We start from the raw sequence: 17,153 nt of genomic DNA on the forward strand, positions 1-17,153 counted from the left end.
GAGGGAGGTGGCTGGGGGGTGGGCTAGATGGGTGATGGGTATTAAGGAGGGCACTTTTTGTGATGAGCACTGGGTGTTGTACATAAGTGATGAATCACTGAATTCTATTCCAGAAACCAATATTGCACTGTATGTTAACTGAGTAAAATTTAAATTAAATTAAATAAAAAATAAAATCTTAAAAAAAAGGAACATGGACTGGGGGATAGAGGATGAAAATCATGAGTATTATTTACAGCCACGTGGCGTCTGCAAAAAGGACTCTACTATCTACCCAGATTTTCTTCCTTGCTGTGTCACGTATATTTTTATATCTCTTACCAACAATCTTTTCTTTCTTCTTTGACGGTCACAAACTTTACAATTTAGTCCCGAAATTTCAAAATATCGAGATGTGATCATGACCAAACTAAAAGAGGGGTGACATCACACAGACATGCAGGACATAACGCTGGGGCAGTGGCTGGTGAGACCCCGGGGCCACCTCCCTAGCCACCTCCTAGGTCGGACACAGGAGAGTTGCAACGTTTGAAGGGAGCACTGGCAAGGGGTGGGGGTTATAAATATGGAAGAAAAAAAAAAGGAGTTCACATGGTTGTTGGCCAGACAAAGGGAGGGACTGTACTAAGAGAACAGATCACAAACTCAGCAGGACCAGAAAGATGAGATGGAACCAGAGATATGCTCATAGCAGCCACTGAGGGCCCAGATCATAGAGCCCCCTGCCTCTGCTTCCTTGAAGCCACCTAAGTTCCCTCTATTCTCCATCCCACCTTGGTCAGGAGAGAGGGATGGTGAGAGGAACCCTAGAGGCTGAGTATGGAATTAAAGAGATTGCCAACCTGACAGTCACTGCATGCCTCACTTCCTACCCTCACCTAAACATGATGGAGATCGGATAGCCAGAGAAAATTTGGAAGTCACAATTGTCACACACCCCAATTGTAACTTGAATCTACTTCTTGGGATTATCTGTGGGCTAGGCAGCCACCAGTGGGATGGAGGGGGTATCCATTGTTCTGATTTGCCCAGAATCCTTCCCCTCTCTTTGGTAACAAAAACCCACTCTCTGTTTGGAGGATTGTCCCTCCCCATTTCATGAGGACCAGGTGGGGCTGTCCACCTTAGGGCTCTCCCCAGTGCAGATCATGCGTAGGGGGTTGGAGGACACAAGCTAAGTCTCTCAATGGGGAATTTGAATCTTGAGTGGATTGCACATCTGCTCCCTGCTCTGACCCCAGAGTTGTCGCACATCTGACCTTGATCCAGAGCTCTGAGCCCCTTCACAGAATTGAGTTGTCTGTGCTTGTGGCTTAAGCAAAGGGGATGTGTTACAGGAATACAGGGGAGTTTCAGGCCCCACAGGGGCAGGGATGCAGCCAGCCATGGAAATCCATCAGAAGTCAAGGTATGGCTGCCACCGCTTCTTCCTGAATGGCTGATCCATTCATCCACTCCTCTGCAGACCAGCTTTCTCCATTTCTTCATCAGCACATCAGAAAACTGCCTTCCTGGGCTTCACTAGTTTCATGTTCCAGATCAGCTTGAAGGCGAGCTATTGGATGCAAGTCTACATCCCAGGAGAGGCGCTTGGGTCAGGTGTCCATCCCTTGTACAGTCCACTATGGTGGAGAGCAAAGACGGGCTCATTTATTAGCATGGCTGCTAGAGACCCATCCTTGTGTGTCTGGGGAGATCTTGCAGAACGTAGAGCAGGTGACACCCAAGAGAAATTGGCCACATTTTTAGGTCTACAGCCACTGTGCCCCAACCCCACTCATCAGGAGGCATGACACCACCTCAACCCTCACCATCCACGTGGTAGGACTTGACCAGGGGGAATTCTCCTTTTTAAAAACATTGAGGTGTGGTATCTACATTACATACAGTAAAATACTCAAATCTTAAGTGAATCACTAGATGGATTTTTACATATGTGTTACCAACAACCCAAAGCAAGATTTAGAACAGTTCTAACATTCCAGAAGTCTTCCTCCTGCCCCCTCCCTGTCAACTGCCCTCCCCAGGGGTAGACCTGCAGACTCTCATCACCGAAGGATAGTTTTGCTTTTTTTTTTTTTTTTTTTAGATTTTATTTATTTATGTGACAGAGAGAAGCAGACTCCCCATTGAGCAGGGAGCCCAATGCAGGACTGGAGCCCGATGCAGGACTCATGATCCCAGCTGGGATCATGACCTGAGTAGACGCTTAACCAACTGAGCCACCCAGGCACCCAGTTTTGCCTTTTCTTGAACCACATGTAAATGTAATACACAGTCTATATGTTTTGTCTATGGCTTTCCTCACTCAACATTATGCCTCTGAAGTTAATCCATTGCATGTGGGGTTCCTTTCTGAAGGGGACAAACCCAAAGCACAACACTCTTTAGATTGGGAAAGGGGTGGTTAAACCTTCTTAGGTTTTGGTACAAAAAGCATCTAATTGGAGCACCTGGGTGGCTCCATCAGTTAAGTGTCCAACTCTTGATCTCAGCTCAGGTTTTGATCTCAGGGTCGTAAGTTCGGGGCCTGCGTGGCGCTCCACACTGGGCGCGGAGGCTCCTTAAAAAAAATCTAATTTTTGCTTATGTTTTGGAAGCACTAACATTGGTCAAAGTTCTCTTTGCTATACTCTTCCTTTAAAAGGGAAAAACCCACTCTTTCTCCTCTGGGAAGCTGACTGTGACCAGTTGGGGACAGGACTGATGCATTTTTCACAGCTCCCTTCACAGACGGAAATAGCTCCTCCAGTTCCTTCCCCAGCCTCCCGGCCTTGAACCTGTGAGAAGGAAAGCGTAATTACCCTCCCTGTGGCTCAGCTCACAGGGGTATTGGGGGGGGGGTAGCGAAGAAGGGGCCAGGATGAGCTCATGGGGGAGAAGTGGTTTTAAACACTGAGATCCACAATATAAGAGAGAACAGTATTTCTTTAATCAGTGGTATTTCTGTGTCTAGAATTGATGAGTTTCTCCCATTTTGAGGGTCTCCTGGCTGGTTCCTCGAGCTGCTCCCCTATATTCCACCCTCTCGTGGTGTAAGGGGGACGGGAGGGGGCTGGTATTACATGGGCGGAGCACCTACTACCCGCCAGGCACTCCCACATACATTGTTCAATCCTGACCTTACAGAGAAGGAGCCATCATCTTCCTTGGGTAGATGAGGTAACGGAGGCTCAGACTGCTTACAAATTAAAATGACTTGCCCAGGGCCACATAGCTTGTGAGTACTGAGTTTGGGAGCCAAGTCTGTCTGGATCAAAGCTTTGCTCTCAGCAACCCAATCTGGGGCCTGCGCAGTGGAGCGGTCTTCCACGCCTTGGGATGGGGCGGCGGGGGGAGCTCCTTGGCCACAATGACCAGTCCTCCAGGGAAAGCCGCTCTGGTCCCACACCTGAGCACACTCTGGCAGCTGCGCCCTTCCCAGCCTCCAGCCCGGGGCCACCTGAAGCTCACCAGACCTCCTCGTTCTCAGCCAGGACTACTACTGTTCGTGCTCACATGTGGCCTTGGGTAGTGGACGGGGTGAGTGGAAGCCTTCACTGAAGGGGTGAGTCTTTAATTCTGGGATTGCAGATATTAAGGGAAGTGCAAAGGAAACAGGAAAGAATTGTTTGAGGAAGACTATTCTAAGGGCCCCTGAGATCACTCATGGAGGCAGCCCCCTGGTTGAGGGCAGGAGGGAAGTACACCCAGAGTGAGATATATGTGTGTTAAGATATATCCAACATATTCATTCCCTCAGCCTCCCCCCTCCAACTCTTGAAATGATTCCCAGTTGACATAAGGAGAGACTGAGACTCAGAACAGATAGCTTGCCCAGCTTATAACTTATACAAGTAAAAGTGTTCCAGAGTCCACACACAACCACGATGCAGTATCACCCCCCCACACACACACACACAAAAGGTGCCAGGTGCTGCCCAGTCTCTTTATCACAGACACTCCCCCCAGGTGACTGGCCACAGCTGGGCCTCTGCTCACGTCAAGCCCTGTGGGATGGGGAAGGAAGGTCACATGTGGACAGGGCCCCTTTTATAGCCCCATCACCCTAGCTGGCTGTCTTCTGCCACCTGACCTGCCAGTGGCTCCCTTATCCAGCTGTGCCGTTCATCATGGAGAAGGTCCTTGCCCTGCTGCTCGTTGCCCTCGCCGTGGTCTACGCAGTTCCTGACCCTCGGGGGATCATTATCAACCTGGTAAGACGGACGTCAGGGGAGGAGTCATCTGAAGATCCAGGTGGGGATTTTTGAAACTTAGATCTTCACCTCTAATGTCTCCACCTGGGGCTGCCCGGAGGCTGAGAGGTGAGCATCTCTCCCGTTACTGCCCGTGTCTGCCCTGTGCCTCTTCCCTGCCCCCCGAGGTCCTCAGACAAGGCTGATCAGGGGGGAGTATGCGCAGAGCAGTGGTTTGACCTGGCTGAGGGAGGCTTCTAAAAATCCAGAGCCCTAGGCTCCTGCCCTGGAAACCTGGCTCCAGCAGTTTAAAAAGTTCCCCCAGTGATTCTGGCTTCTGACCTCGAGTGACACACAGACACAGCTCTAAATGCCTCAGGAACATTTACTCACTTGGTTCTCGTACCAACCACGTGAGACAGGTACCGTTAGCATCTAACCCGTATTCCGATGGAAAGCAGTTGTAGAGAAAGGTGAAGCCACCTGCCTGCCTGAGGTCACGCGGCTGGAAAGCATTGAGCGGGGATCGGAGCCCGGACTGGTGGCCCCAGAGCCGCGCTCTCCCACTGCCCCATGCCGCCTCTCTACCCAAAGGTTCTTAACTCAGGGCCTTGCAGGGCTCAGAGGGGCCAGGATCCGCCTGAGGTTCTAGGTACAAGTCTTCCAGGGAGGGAGGGAGTTTTCCAGGGAGATGGTGTCCACCTTCACAGGCTCCTCGGTGGACTGCGGCACCCAGAGACGTCTGGAGACCCTGTTCTGGGTCACCTGGGCACATTCCCAGGGACCACTGAGGCAGAGGGTGGGGCAGTGACTTGCCCGGGTCACCCCGGGAGTTGGTAGTGCGGCGGGTACTAGAACCGGTGTCCCGTCTCGCAGCCACGCCCCTCCCCGCGTCTCCCACGAGTGCGGGGGGCGGTGGGGGGAGGCAGACGGGCCGCCGGCCCCACGGGCTGGGTTCCCCTACACACGCCCGCGCCAGGGGACGCACTGTCAGCGGGAGACGGTGGCGGCGTGGGGGGGGGGGGGGAGGTGGAGCAGGGACCACGGGGAGGGGCCCCGGGCTAACCGGCTGCCGCGGCAGGAAAACGGCGAGCTCTGCCTGAACAGCGCCCAGTGTAAGAGCAAGTGCTGCCGCCACGACGCGTTGCTGAGCCTGGCCCGCTGCGAGCCCAAGGCCAGCGAGAACAGCGAGTGCTCTCCGAAGGTGGGTGCCGGCGGGAAGAGGGGCAGCTCGCAGGAGGAGGGCCCTCCGGCTTCGGGGGAGCATCAGGGAGGGAGGAGGGTCAGCCTGGACGCTGAACGCTGAGACTGAGACAGGGAGATTAACAGGCTGCACTTCCCCAGCCTCTCGTCTCTTTTGAGCCTCCCAACTGGCCAGTGAGATGGGTGCGGTCGGGGATTTGTCACCCCCATTGCGCGGATGGGTAAATAGAGGCTCTCCAGAGAGCTCTAGTTAGTAAGCGCAGATGAGGCTCAGAGTGGGAACCAGAACCTGGGTCCTCCAGGCCCACAGCGCCCCCTCGCGTGGGAGTCGGGAGGAGACAGACTGAAAAGAGAGACTGGCCTGGGGCTCTCTGGGTCGGGCCCGGGGGCAGGCTGTGCCCAAAGTGGCCCCCCACAGCCTGTGGCTCCACTGGCTCTGTGTCTTTGCAGACGCTCTATGGGGTTTACAAAAAGTGTCCCTGTGAGCGGGGTCTGACCTGCGAGGGTGATAAGACCATCGTGGGCTCCATCACCAATACCAACTTCGGCATCTGCAACGATGCTGCACGCTCCAGGGAGTAAAACCCTGAAGGACGCTCCTCCTCCACCACCTCTCCCTGGCTGCCCGCCCCCCTTGACCAGCACCTGCCTTTTCTGATGGGATTCTCTGCAATTAAAGCTCTTCCTGCAACCTTCCCCCGGCTCCTGAATATTCTTGCTGAGTCAGTGTCTTCCTTGATGTCACATCAAGCCTTTGCCTCATCAAGGCAGTTGTCAAATAGGTCAGAGGAAGGACGGATGGGTCTGGGATCAGGTGGAATGAGACTGGGTAGCCTGGAGACAAGGTTGTGAAGCAGCCATGCTGGGAATCTCTCCATCTGGGGACCAATCACACCTTCCTGGGATGCCCTTCTTGGCCCTCAAATTCTCAGACAGGAGCATGTGCACGCACACACATGCACACACTTCTAGTGGGGAGTTAGAACGGTCCATATTCCTGCCCTGCATCAAAACTTCCCAGTCCTTGTCCTGGGCTCATACCTTCGTTCTGGGCCCAATTCCCAGATGTGCCCCCCTAGCTGACACAACCCATGTGTTAAGGGCTCAGACCACTAACAATTGCTTCGGGCTGACTCTGTGCTAGCAAATTCTCACAATGATCCAGGAGGGAGAATTTATTTTCTTTATAGATGAACTATTGTTCAGAGAGGTTCAGTGACTTGCTCAATGTCACATAATTAGAAAAAGTTGGCTCTACACCCATCTAACTCCACCCCCCTACCCTTTCTACAATTCCTCGTTCTTTCCCAACTACTCAGACAAATGGGTGGAATTGTAGGGAATTTGGTTTTGGTTTAATACAAAAATGTTATACCCCCTGGAGCCACCAAACCTGGGTTGCCTTAGGCAGTACTGAGGTCCCCGTCACCGAGATATGCAAGTGGGGGTTCACTGACCCTCAGTGGGGATGCAGGAGAGAAGATTCACACAAAGAAGGAAGAGAGTGAACTAATTAAAACTGAGATGCTCTCCCAGCCCCAGGATTTTGTAGTTTGTGATCAATGAAGCCTCAGAGTAACCATTAGGTTTCTGAGTTAGGACTGGATTTACCTGAAAGGAACAAAAAATCCATGTCATTATGGCTTAAACGACTAGGGACACACATCTCTCACAAACCCAGAAGTCTGGAGATGGGAAGTGCTGGCGTCTGTTTGGATGCTGGCTGCCCTGCAGTTCTGGAACCTCCTCCCAACTGGCAGATGCCTTCACAGCAGCTCCTAACGTCATGTTCTCTCACCATATTCTAAGTTAGGAAGCATGGAGTAGAGGGTGGGTGCATAGGGGGGTGAGGACAGAGTGTTTCTCCTAGCATGCCTTATCTCACCCGAAAGCCTCCAGGCTGACTTCTCCTTATCGCAATGGCTCCAACTGGGTCACATGACCAGCTCTGGCCACAAGGGAGGCTGGGAAAGCAAGTGCTGGGCATAAGGAATGGGATCGCCATGACTGGCTTGGATTGAGCCCTGTGTCAGCCTCCGAGCTGGGCATGGAGCCTGCTTAAGATTCTCTCCCCTCTCCCTCTGCCCCTCCCCACCCCACCCCACACCCCCACTCCCGCATGCTCACTCTCTCTCTCTCTAAAAAAAATGTCCCATAGGTTGTAGCCTTGCCATTGACATGTCCCACCTTAATATCCTAATAATCCTAATAATATCCTAATAATATCCTAATCCCAGGAGCTCCCCATCTTGCTGTAACTTTTTTCCTAGATCTGCTAGAAATTCAGCTATAGAAGCAGGCAGGGGTATTGGCAGGCTTGAATCCATAAAAAAATTCCTAACACTGGACCTTGTAGACATATGCTGTCTAATATGGTATCAATTAGCCACATATTGAGCCCTTGACGTATGGCTCACTTGAATTGGGGTAAGTGTAAAGTACAAACTGGATTTGGAAGACCTATTACCAAAAAAAGACGTAAAATATCCCAAATGTTTTACAGGTTGAAATAACATTTTTGATTGGGTTATAATTAAATATATTATCCTACGACCCAGCAGTTGCACTACTAGGTTACAAACATAGTGATTTGAAGGGGCACACGCACCCCAGTGTTTATAGCAGCAATGTCCACAATAGCCAAAACAGGGAAAGAGCCCAGATGTCCATCGACAGATGAATGGATAAAGAAGATGTGGTGTACGTACACACACACACACACACACACACAGGAATATTACTCAGCCATCAAAAGGAAAGAAATCTTGCCATTTGCAACGACATGGATGGGACTAGTGGGTATCATGCTAAGCGAAATAAGTCAGTCAAAGACAAATACCACATGATTTCACTCACATGTGGAATTTAAGAAACAAAACAGATGAACATAGGAAAAGGGAAGGAAAAATAAAATAAGATGTAAACAAAGAGGAAGACAAGCCATAAGAGATTCTTAACTATAGGAAACAAACTGAGGGTTGCTGGAGGGGAGGGGGGTGGGGGGATGGGGTAGCTGGATGATGGGTATTAAGAAGGGCACATGATGTGATGGGCACTGGGTGCCATATGCAACTGATGAATCACTAAATTCTACCCCTGAAACTAATAATACAGTATATGTTACCTAAATTGAACTTAAATAAAAGAATTGTTTTTAAGATTTTATTTATTTATTTGACAGAGAGAGAGAGACAGCTAGAGAGGCAACACAAGTGGGGGAGTGAGAGAGGGAGAAGCAGGCTTCCCGCTGAGCAGGGAGCCCAGACACAGGGCTCAATCTCAGGACCCTGGGATCACGACCTGAGCCGAAGGCAGCTGCTTAATGACTGAGCCACCCAGGCGCTCCTTAAATAAAGAATTTTTAAAAATAAATAAATAAAATATATTATCAAAATTGGTTCCACTTTTGAAATATGGCCATTAGAAAATATAAAATTACCTATGAGGCTCCCATTTCACTTCCACTGAATAGTGCTGCTATTTTAAAGCTGAAGGCATATTGAGAACAGGCTTTTTTTCTGAAGCCCCTTATCTGCCTAAAAGTAGAGCCTCCCAAAAGAACTCAACTCATAAATTCCCTCCTGGGGAGGTTTCTTGCAACCAGGAAAGATTGAATCTTATCACTGGAGTCTTACCATTGGAGAAGTCAGCACCACACCTAAATAGACATTGTCACAAAACTATCGTATCTGTTGTCATCTACTCTCCTAAGGGCCCATTTATCTTTCTTGAAAGTAATTCATTTTCCCCTAAGGGCCCTTTCTTCCCATCCCTCCCCCGCTTAAGAAGCCATTTTCCAAAGTGTCCTTTTCCCACTCGCCTTCTCCAGTTAAGATGGTATATATGCCCCAAATTCCAACTGCTTCATTGAGTCACTTTTTCTGTAAATTCCCCCCACATATGTATGTGAATAAAAATCTGTCTTAGGGCACCTGAGTGGCTCAGTCAGTTAAGCGTCCGACTCTTGATTTCAGCTCAGGTCATAATCTTGGGGTCCTGGGATCAAGCCCCACATCGGGCTTCCCGCTTGGCAGGGAGTCTACTTGTCTCCCTCTCCCTTTGCCCCTCCCTCTGCTCACTCTCTCTCTCACAAATAAATAAATCTTAAAAAAACCCACAAAAACCAAAAACATGTCTTTTCTCTTGCCAATCTGTCTTTTGTCAGTTTAATTTGCAGACCCCAAAAACTGAACCTAAGAGGGTAGAGGAAAAGTTTTCCTCCCTTGCATGAAACTAGTTGAATCATATCAGCGGCGTATCTTTCCCCTCCCCTTCTAAATTTGAAGACATTGGTATCCTTGGAGCCTGGGTTTCCAGCCTGCAATCTCTCCTTGCAAGGGCGTTTCATAGACTTTCTCCAAATAAGGGGAGCTCGTGTACCACGATGGACTGTAACCCTGTGTCTTTTTGATGTACACATAGCACCGAGTATCTGTCTGATACATCGAGTACAGGAGCAATTTCTACCAAGACATGGGTTACAGTGTCGCTATGACTTACAGGGGGTGCTCTAAGTAAACCTCAGCTTCCATCTCAACTCCCGAGCTCTTGCACCATGAGCCTGGCATCCTGGAGGGCACCCTTGGCTCAGGTCTGGGGCTCACTTAATCAGAAGTGTAGCCGAGTATGGAACTTTGGGTCCAAAATCTGAATTATTTATCTCCAAAATGTCACCCAAATAGAGCAGGGCTGCCTGAAGCCTGCTTCTGCTGAGAACTCACGACACACAGCCGGAGAGCTAGCATCTGGCTCGAAAAGCCTCACAGCCTGCCATACGACTTCCTGAAACTCCTCTTGATTCATTCTTTCCCCGCATATCCCCACAGCACAGCAGGTGCTCCAATCTTTCTTTTCCTCAAGCTCTTTCCTTGGCTTTCCTTTCTTTCTCATCCCTCCTTTCTCTTCTGCTTTCCCAGAAGAGTCCGATTCATCACTTTCAAGCTGTGTGACTGGGAGCAAGTTGTTCAATCCGTCTCGGGCTCCCCCTCCCCCCTGTAAAATAGGGGTGATAACCGTTCTAACCCCTCATAAGGTTTCTTGTAGGATTAAATGAGATCATATATGTAAGCATCTAGCACTGCCCCTGGCATATAGTAAATGCCCCATAAACACGGACAAATCTTTTTTTTTTTAAAGTAATCTCTACACCCGATGTGGGGCTCGTACCCATGACCCGGAGATCAAGCGTTGCATGCTCTACTAACTGACACTGGCAGTTCTTTATACACATTTGTCTTGTACATTTCCTTTCACATTTCTGATACTTAAGGTCAGGGGAACCAAGAGTTCAGGTATACACTGAACTTTTGGAGGGTGGATTATGGAATGGGCTGAAGCCCATTGGGATGGGGAGGGGAGCTCAAGTCTTCTTCTCTGGGGGACTTTCATTCATGCCCCAACAGGGGAAAAGCCCGAGCCTAAGCTTCCTGTCTCTCTGACCCTTTAGCCCCGGCAATCTGTGCCATACCCACTCCAGCCCGGCCTCCCCAGCCCCCAGCACCAGGGGCAGCAAATGTTGAAAACCATTTCAATGATGGTGCATCATCCCTCCATCCCACCCTTTTGTGCTGGTGGAGGCTCTGAGGGCCAGGGGCAAGAACATCGTTTTGGGTGGGCATGGGAGTGGATGGAGAAAGAGGGGGAGGCAGCAAAGAAGAGGGAGCATTAGAAGAAAATGTTCTTAGCTGACTTCTTTTTATCAATTTTCTTACAACGGCCATAGATGATTTTAAATGATTTCTCATTCTTCAGAAATACACAAGTCAGGTCCAGCAGACAGGAACAACTCAGTATACAGGTCCAGGAATGTCTGGGAAAGGGAGGACTTTGACCTTGACCTTGGGGGTTGCTTCGCCCTCAGCCCTAAGGAGCAGCCCCCACTCCCACGCGAGTCTAGCTCTGGGGCCCATCTGCTTGCACACAGCAGAGGAGCCTGGGCTGAAGGGAACCCGTCAGACACTGTTCAGTCTCTGCCTCTGGTTGCCTCCTCCAGACTGCCCCCTGGGATTGTTGGTACCCTCCTAGTTCAATCTCTGGCATCACCTTTCCTGTCATTAACCCAAGTGCCTATCCTGAGTGACTAAACACCCACCCACAGGGGGCCTCCATCTTTTCTCCTTAAGTCCTTTCACGGGCAAACCAACTCCCCTGTCCTGCACACCCAGCTCAGAGGCTACCTCAGCCCACCACCTCGGGCCAGGAACACCGGGAGCCATAGCAGAACCCCTGGTTGAGAAGGGTAGGCCGAAAACCATGATTAGGACCAGACCTTCCAGCTGTGCCCATTTGCAATGCTACTTTCAAAGTTTGCTGAGCTGACCCCTCGAGAGCGGGTACTCATATTAGAAAGAGAAGCCTCGCCACGCCCCACGCCTCCCACCCGGGATTCCAAACCCTTGGGGTGGGGTGCCACCTTGGGTCGGTCCACGGGCTCCCCCAGGCGGCTGGGAGGTGCAGTCGCGGCAGACAATTCCCGGCTCCGCGTCGTTGCCGCCCACCTCCCGTCCGCTGCTCCCCCCAGGGCACCTCCTTTCCCGGGGGCCCTCCCCGCTCACCCCCCACCCCCACCCCCACCCCCACCCCGGGCGCCGACACACCTGCGTGCGACACCCGCTGCCCTCGGACCCCTGGGCGGCGCAGTGCGACTCGGACGCCCGGCGGCCGCAACTGCTCTTGCACTTCTTGCTCCCCGGTGTCCTGCGGGGAGACGGCGCCCCCGGTCTTCCTACCTGCAGGCTCCCCCCCTCCCAATCCCTGCGCTGCGCCCTCACCACCGCCCCCACTCCCGCCAGGCCCGGCGGCCTGGAGCTGGGCACGCGGGATGTCCACGCGGGGGGCGCCGGCGGGACCTCCCCTGTGCCAGAAGGGGCTAAAGAGATTTTACAGGTTTGCCTTTAGTGTCCCCCAAATAGGTTACTTCTCTCGCACGCACCTGCTGACCCAGGCCTTCCTGCCTTTGCTCCGGCTGTTCATTCCGCTGCACAACCTTCTCTCTGCGAACGCCTACTTACCCTTAAAGCGGAGCTCGCCTGTCACCTACAGGCTCCCTCCTCCAGCACACACACACATCAGTGATCCCCAGTGCTGGGGCTTGGGACATTATACCATCTCTCACTGCCACCGTCATCTGTCAGACAAATTCTGTAGTCATTCAACAAGTGTTCAGTACTGAGCACCTGCTGTGTCCAGGCAGCGTTTCGGGCACTGGGAATACAGCGGAGAACCAAACAAACAGAAACGCCCAGAAATGCCATGTTCTGCCCTCCTGGAGCTGACGTTCCAGAGCAGCTGTCCCATAGAACTTTTGGCAATGACAAAAATGTGCTTTTTTCTGCATGTTCCAATTTGGTAATCACTGGCCACATATGGCTAATGAGCACTTGAAATGGGGCGAAGGGGACTGAGGAGCTGAATTTTCAATTTTCCTTAATTTTAATTAATTGTGACTTAAGTAACTCGTGGGACTCGTAACTACGCTATTGGACGAAGGCATGCGCAGCTCTAGGGGAGAAGACAGATAATAAAAAAGTGAAATAGATAGGGTGTCACAGACAAAACATTGAGCGAAGGAAACCATAAACAAAAAATACTGTGTGATTCCATTATATGAAGTTCAAAAACAAGCAAAACTAATCTACAACAAAAGAGGTCTGGAGAGTGTTACCTTTGGGACCTAGTGACTGGCAGTGAGTGTAGGGAGCCTTGTGGGGTGCTGGAAATATCTTGATCTGGGTGGTGGTTATGAGGGTGTTTGCATGGGTTTTAAATTCACTGATTTTAATGTGAAATCAAGATTCGGGCATTTCACTGTACATAATTTTTACCTAACATATATGTGTTAGATAGTATTAATTAATAATTACTACTTATATATGTATGACCATATCTATTATGTTTGACTAAGTACTGTAAAGGAAATAAAGCAGGAGAGGACTGGATTGGCAATAGCCTCTTACTGGTCTCCCTGATTCCACTCTTCCTGGTACCCCAGCCCAGGACTCTGACCTCCACCTCGTAAGGGTCTCCCCCACCCCCACTTTCCCCAATTCTTCCCAGAACAGGAAGAATCTTTTTTTTTTTTAGTTTTTTTTTTTTATTTATTCATTCGAGATACAGAGATACAGAGAGAGAGAGAGAATATGAGCAGGGGGAGAAGTAGAGGGAAGGGGAGAAGTAGAGGGAAGGGGAGAAGCAGGCCCCCCGCTGAGCAGGGAGCCCGATGCAGGGCTCGATCCCAGGACCCTGGGATCCTGACCTGAGCCGAAGGCAGACGCTTAACCATCTGAGCCACCCAGGTGCCCCAGGAAGAATCTTTTTTAAAAGGTAAAACCCATCACATCATTCCCTTGCTTCAAAGCCTCCAAGGACTTCCCAGGGCATTTAGATACCGAAATGCTTTATGGGACCTGCAGGGCTTCTTCATCCCAGGGCTGCCTGTCCATCACTAGCTCTCTTGCTGCCTCACCCCCAACACACACACACACACACACACACACCCGGCAGCCACCACTGGGGCTCTGAATCCACCAGATTCACCTGGCCCCCGGCCATTTGCATTTGCTGGTCCCTCTGCCCAGAACACGCTGTCCTGTGAGCTCTGTCTGGCTATCTCCCCCTGAGGACTCCCTGAACACCCAGCTACCGCAGCCCCCATCAGCTGGCCTCACTATGTTCACAACACTAGGATTCTCTGAAATTATTTTCATTTTTCTCTCGCTCTCTTTTTTTTTTTTTAACTTTCTACCTCCTGCTAGAACTTCAGTTCCAGGGGGGCAAGGCTCTTTCCCTATTTTGTTCACTGCCATATTTCTTAGCCCCTAGGGCTAAAATCCTCACACACAGTAGGTGCTGAATGCATAAGTGCTGAATAAGTGAGAATATTATAATATTCTATACCTTTAGGTCTTTCTTGAAATTTCACTTGATCCGTAAGCACCGTGTTTCAAACTGCACCTTCTCCTTACACCCTGACACCTCATGGAGGGGGAAATCAACTCTCATCCCATATTGGTTTGGATGTTGGGACAGATCACGCACATACCAAGATCAAAGGAAAAGATTTATTACTCGAACACAGGAGGAGGTGCAAGGGGGTGTGAGCAGCAAGGATGAACGGGTGTGTGGCTTTGGTTTTTACCGTGGCTAGGCGATGGGGCCAGACTGAGGGTTCCCCTGAGCAGGCCGGGGGTTGTGTGGTCTGCACTGCCCAGCAGCGCCAAGGGAGGGGGCATGTGCTTTTCTATCGGCTTGCCTGGATGTGGCCAAGGGGCTAGAAAGCTGTCACTGGCCAGTCATCAAAACGGAATCTTCCTTTTTCTTGTGTCACACTTGGGCTTCTCTGCTTTGGCCCAGAAGTTACACCTGTCACTTCACTGGCTAGAAATGTTCACACAGCCCAAGCAACCTGCAGGAAAGCAATCCTTCTGGTGCCAAGGCTGAAGAAAATGAAATGGGACTTGAATTCATAGCATTGTCTCTTGCCTTGTATTGGGGAAAAAAAAAAAAAGAAGAAGAAGGAAACTATGTGGGGTAAAGACCTCACCTTAGAAATAAGGCTTCTGAGAGAGAGGATGAGAGCCCGTGTCTGGGCAGAGAAAAGGCTGATCAGATGGGAGGGAAAAGATGTGGTTATATGAAGGTGGCCGGGAGCTTTGCCTTTTCAGCATTAAGATTATTCCTCTAAAACCTCCATGTGAGGAACAGGTTAATATTTGAATGTCCAGATGCAGAAAAACAATGCCTCTGATTCTGCATATTAACTCCTATAAGTCAACAAAGAAAGAAACAAAGGGGAGGGGGAGGAGGGGGGAGAAAGGAGAGGAAGAGGGGGAAAAGGGGGAGGAAGGGAGGAGAGCAGCAGATGGTGAGCAGGAAGATAGAAGGCAGTGGACTCAAGGACAACCTCACCCAGCAGAGCCCTCATCCACCAGCACGTGTGGGAGAAATCATCTACCTTGCTTGAGCTATCATTTCAGCAGGGTTTTGTTTCCTTAGCCAGAAACTTGTATCCTAAATGATTGCTTTGGATTTGGAAATGATCTTCATATCTACCCAGAGAGAAATGGTTGAGCAAGATATGGTCCACATAATACAATAAAATTAGGCAGTATTAATGTTTTAAAGAAGACTTCAGTGACATGGGGGAAATGATGGAGATAAAATAATATAGGAAAAAGCAAGTCCTGATTTCTGTGTGAGGCAAAGGATCTCTGAGCTACACTGTCCTTATGTCAAATGATAGGTGGCGAGCGCGTCCGGGGCAGGGTGGCTCCCAGGACAAACTGAACTTGGGGGCGAGGCAGGGTCCCAGGGTTCCAGTCTCACCCCGGTGAGTGGGTCCAGACATCCAGAGCTGAGGCCAGGCATCTTCATCAGGATCTGCCAGGAACGGGGGTGGGGCTCCGAGTAGGTGCCCTCTCAGCTGTGGGGACACCAGGTAAAACCAGCACCCACCCCCATCAGAATATTCCCAGGGAGGCTGACTCCACCCCCACATGCAACCCAGGTGAAGCCTATCAGCTAATTCTCCCACAACGATTGGTTCAAGGGTGAACATGCGGACTGAGCCAATCCAGTCAGAATCAATCTCAGGTGGTTTGCTGCAAAAGTGTGGGACAGAGCTGTTTCCTTTCTCTGGAGGGCATGATGTGCATGTGAGGTGGATCTGTGATTAAGAGCCTGCCCTCTGGAGCAAGACAGCCTGGGTTCAAATCCCAGCCCCATCCCTTACTCTGAACCCGAGAAGGGTACTCAACACCCTATTTGTAAAATAGGTTTATTTATTTATTTCTTTTAGTGATCTTTACACCCAACATGGGGCTCCATCTCATGACCCTGAGATGAAGAGTCGTATGCTCTTCTGACTGAGACAGCCAGGCGCCCCCCTATTTGTAAAATAGGGATAATTATAGTACCTACTCTAAAGTTGTTGTAACAATAAAATGAGTTAATATAGATAAGAAAGCACTTTGCACAGTGTGTGGAACATAAGTGCTCAAGAAATCCTAGCTGTTATTGTTAGGAGACACCTGGAACTTTTGTAGCTACTGAGAAGGAATCCATCCTCAGGGCCATGGAGCTGCTGGATTCAGCCAGACCTGAGGCCCACCTGCCATTGAACTCCCAGTTCTGACCACCGATGAATTTCCTGATCATCTAGACCAGTTTGGGTTGTTTTGGATACTTGCAGCAGAAAGACTCCTCATTGATTCCCCCATGGTGTGACCTTGAGAGTCATGTAGCTCTCTGAGCCTCAGTTTCTTTACCCATAAAATGGAACTGATAATATCTCAGAGAGTGGAGACCTCAGTGCACCAGGTCTTTCCTACCATAGGCATGAACATTTTTGCATTTATACTTTGCACACATTCTCATCAACATTCTCTCAATGATCTCCACCCTTGTGCTCCCCTTGGAAAGCATTTCAATATTCCCTTCCAGTCCTTTCTACCACATACTTATCCATGGGCACCCCACCATATTCCTCAACCCTGCCTTTTCCATACAGCCCTCCATGCCCTTCCTGGACCCAGCCTCTTCGCTCACCTACCTCTACCCCGTTGCCTTCCTGCAGTTCCGCCCTGAGACCACCCCACCTCCAGATAGAACTGAACTTTCCCGCCCCCAGACTGGAATAATCCCTACCAGGTTCCCTCTCCCAGAAAGTGCAGACAGAGGCCAGAGTCAGGAAGTGACTTTAATGTCTCAGGAGCTGGACTGTGAGCAAGATGGGGGCTCTTCAGGCCCCTGGCCCCGACGGAGGGAAGGGGGTCAGCA

At 50.4% G+C, this 17,153-nt stretch overlaps 1 protein-coding gene and 1 long non-coding RNA gene across 2 annotated transcripts; one reads left to right on the forward strand and one right to left on the reverse strand.

Annotated features, from left to right (window-relative positions):
* On the reverse strand, positions 1-12,369 carry LOC144378992 (uncharacterized). The gene is made up of 4 exons (XR_013440957.1): positions 12,310-12,369; positions 4,076-4,193; positions 2,660-2,780; positions 1-1,622 (listed from the first exon to the last, which is right to left on the reverse strand). It is a non-coding gene; the product is annotated as an uncharacterized LOC144378992 (long non-coding RNA).
* Positions 4,113-6,068, forward strand: CLPS (colipase). Its single transcript, XM_036096889.2, has 3 exons — positions 4,113-4,196; positions 5,257-5,379; positions 5,829-6,068. The coding sequence occupies exons 1-3, from the start codon at positions 4,113-4,115 to the stop codon at positions 5,958-5,960; spliced, it is 339 nt and encodes a 112-aa protein (XP_035952782.2). The 3' UTR covers positions 5,961-6,068.
* Positions 12,370-17,153: the final 4,784 nt, after the last annotated feature.

Source organism: Halichoerus grypus, chromosome 9, assembly GCF_964656455.1.
Source record: "Halichoerus grypus chromosome 9, mHalGry1.hap1.1, whole genome shotgun sequence".
NCBI classification, from domain to species: Eukaryota; Metazoa; Chordata; class Mammalia; order Carnivora; family Phocidae; genus Halichoerus; species Halichoerus grypus.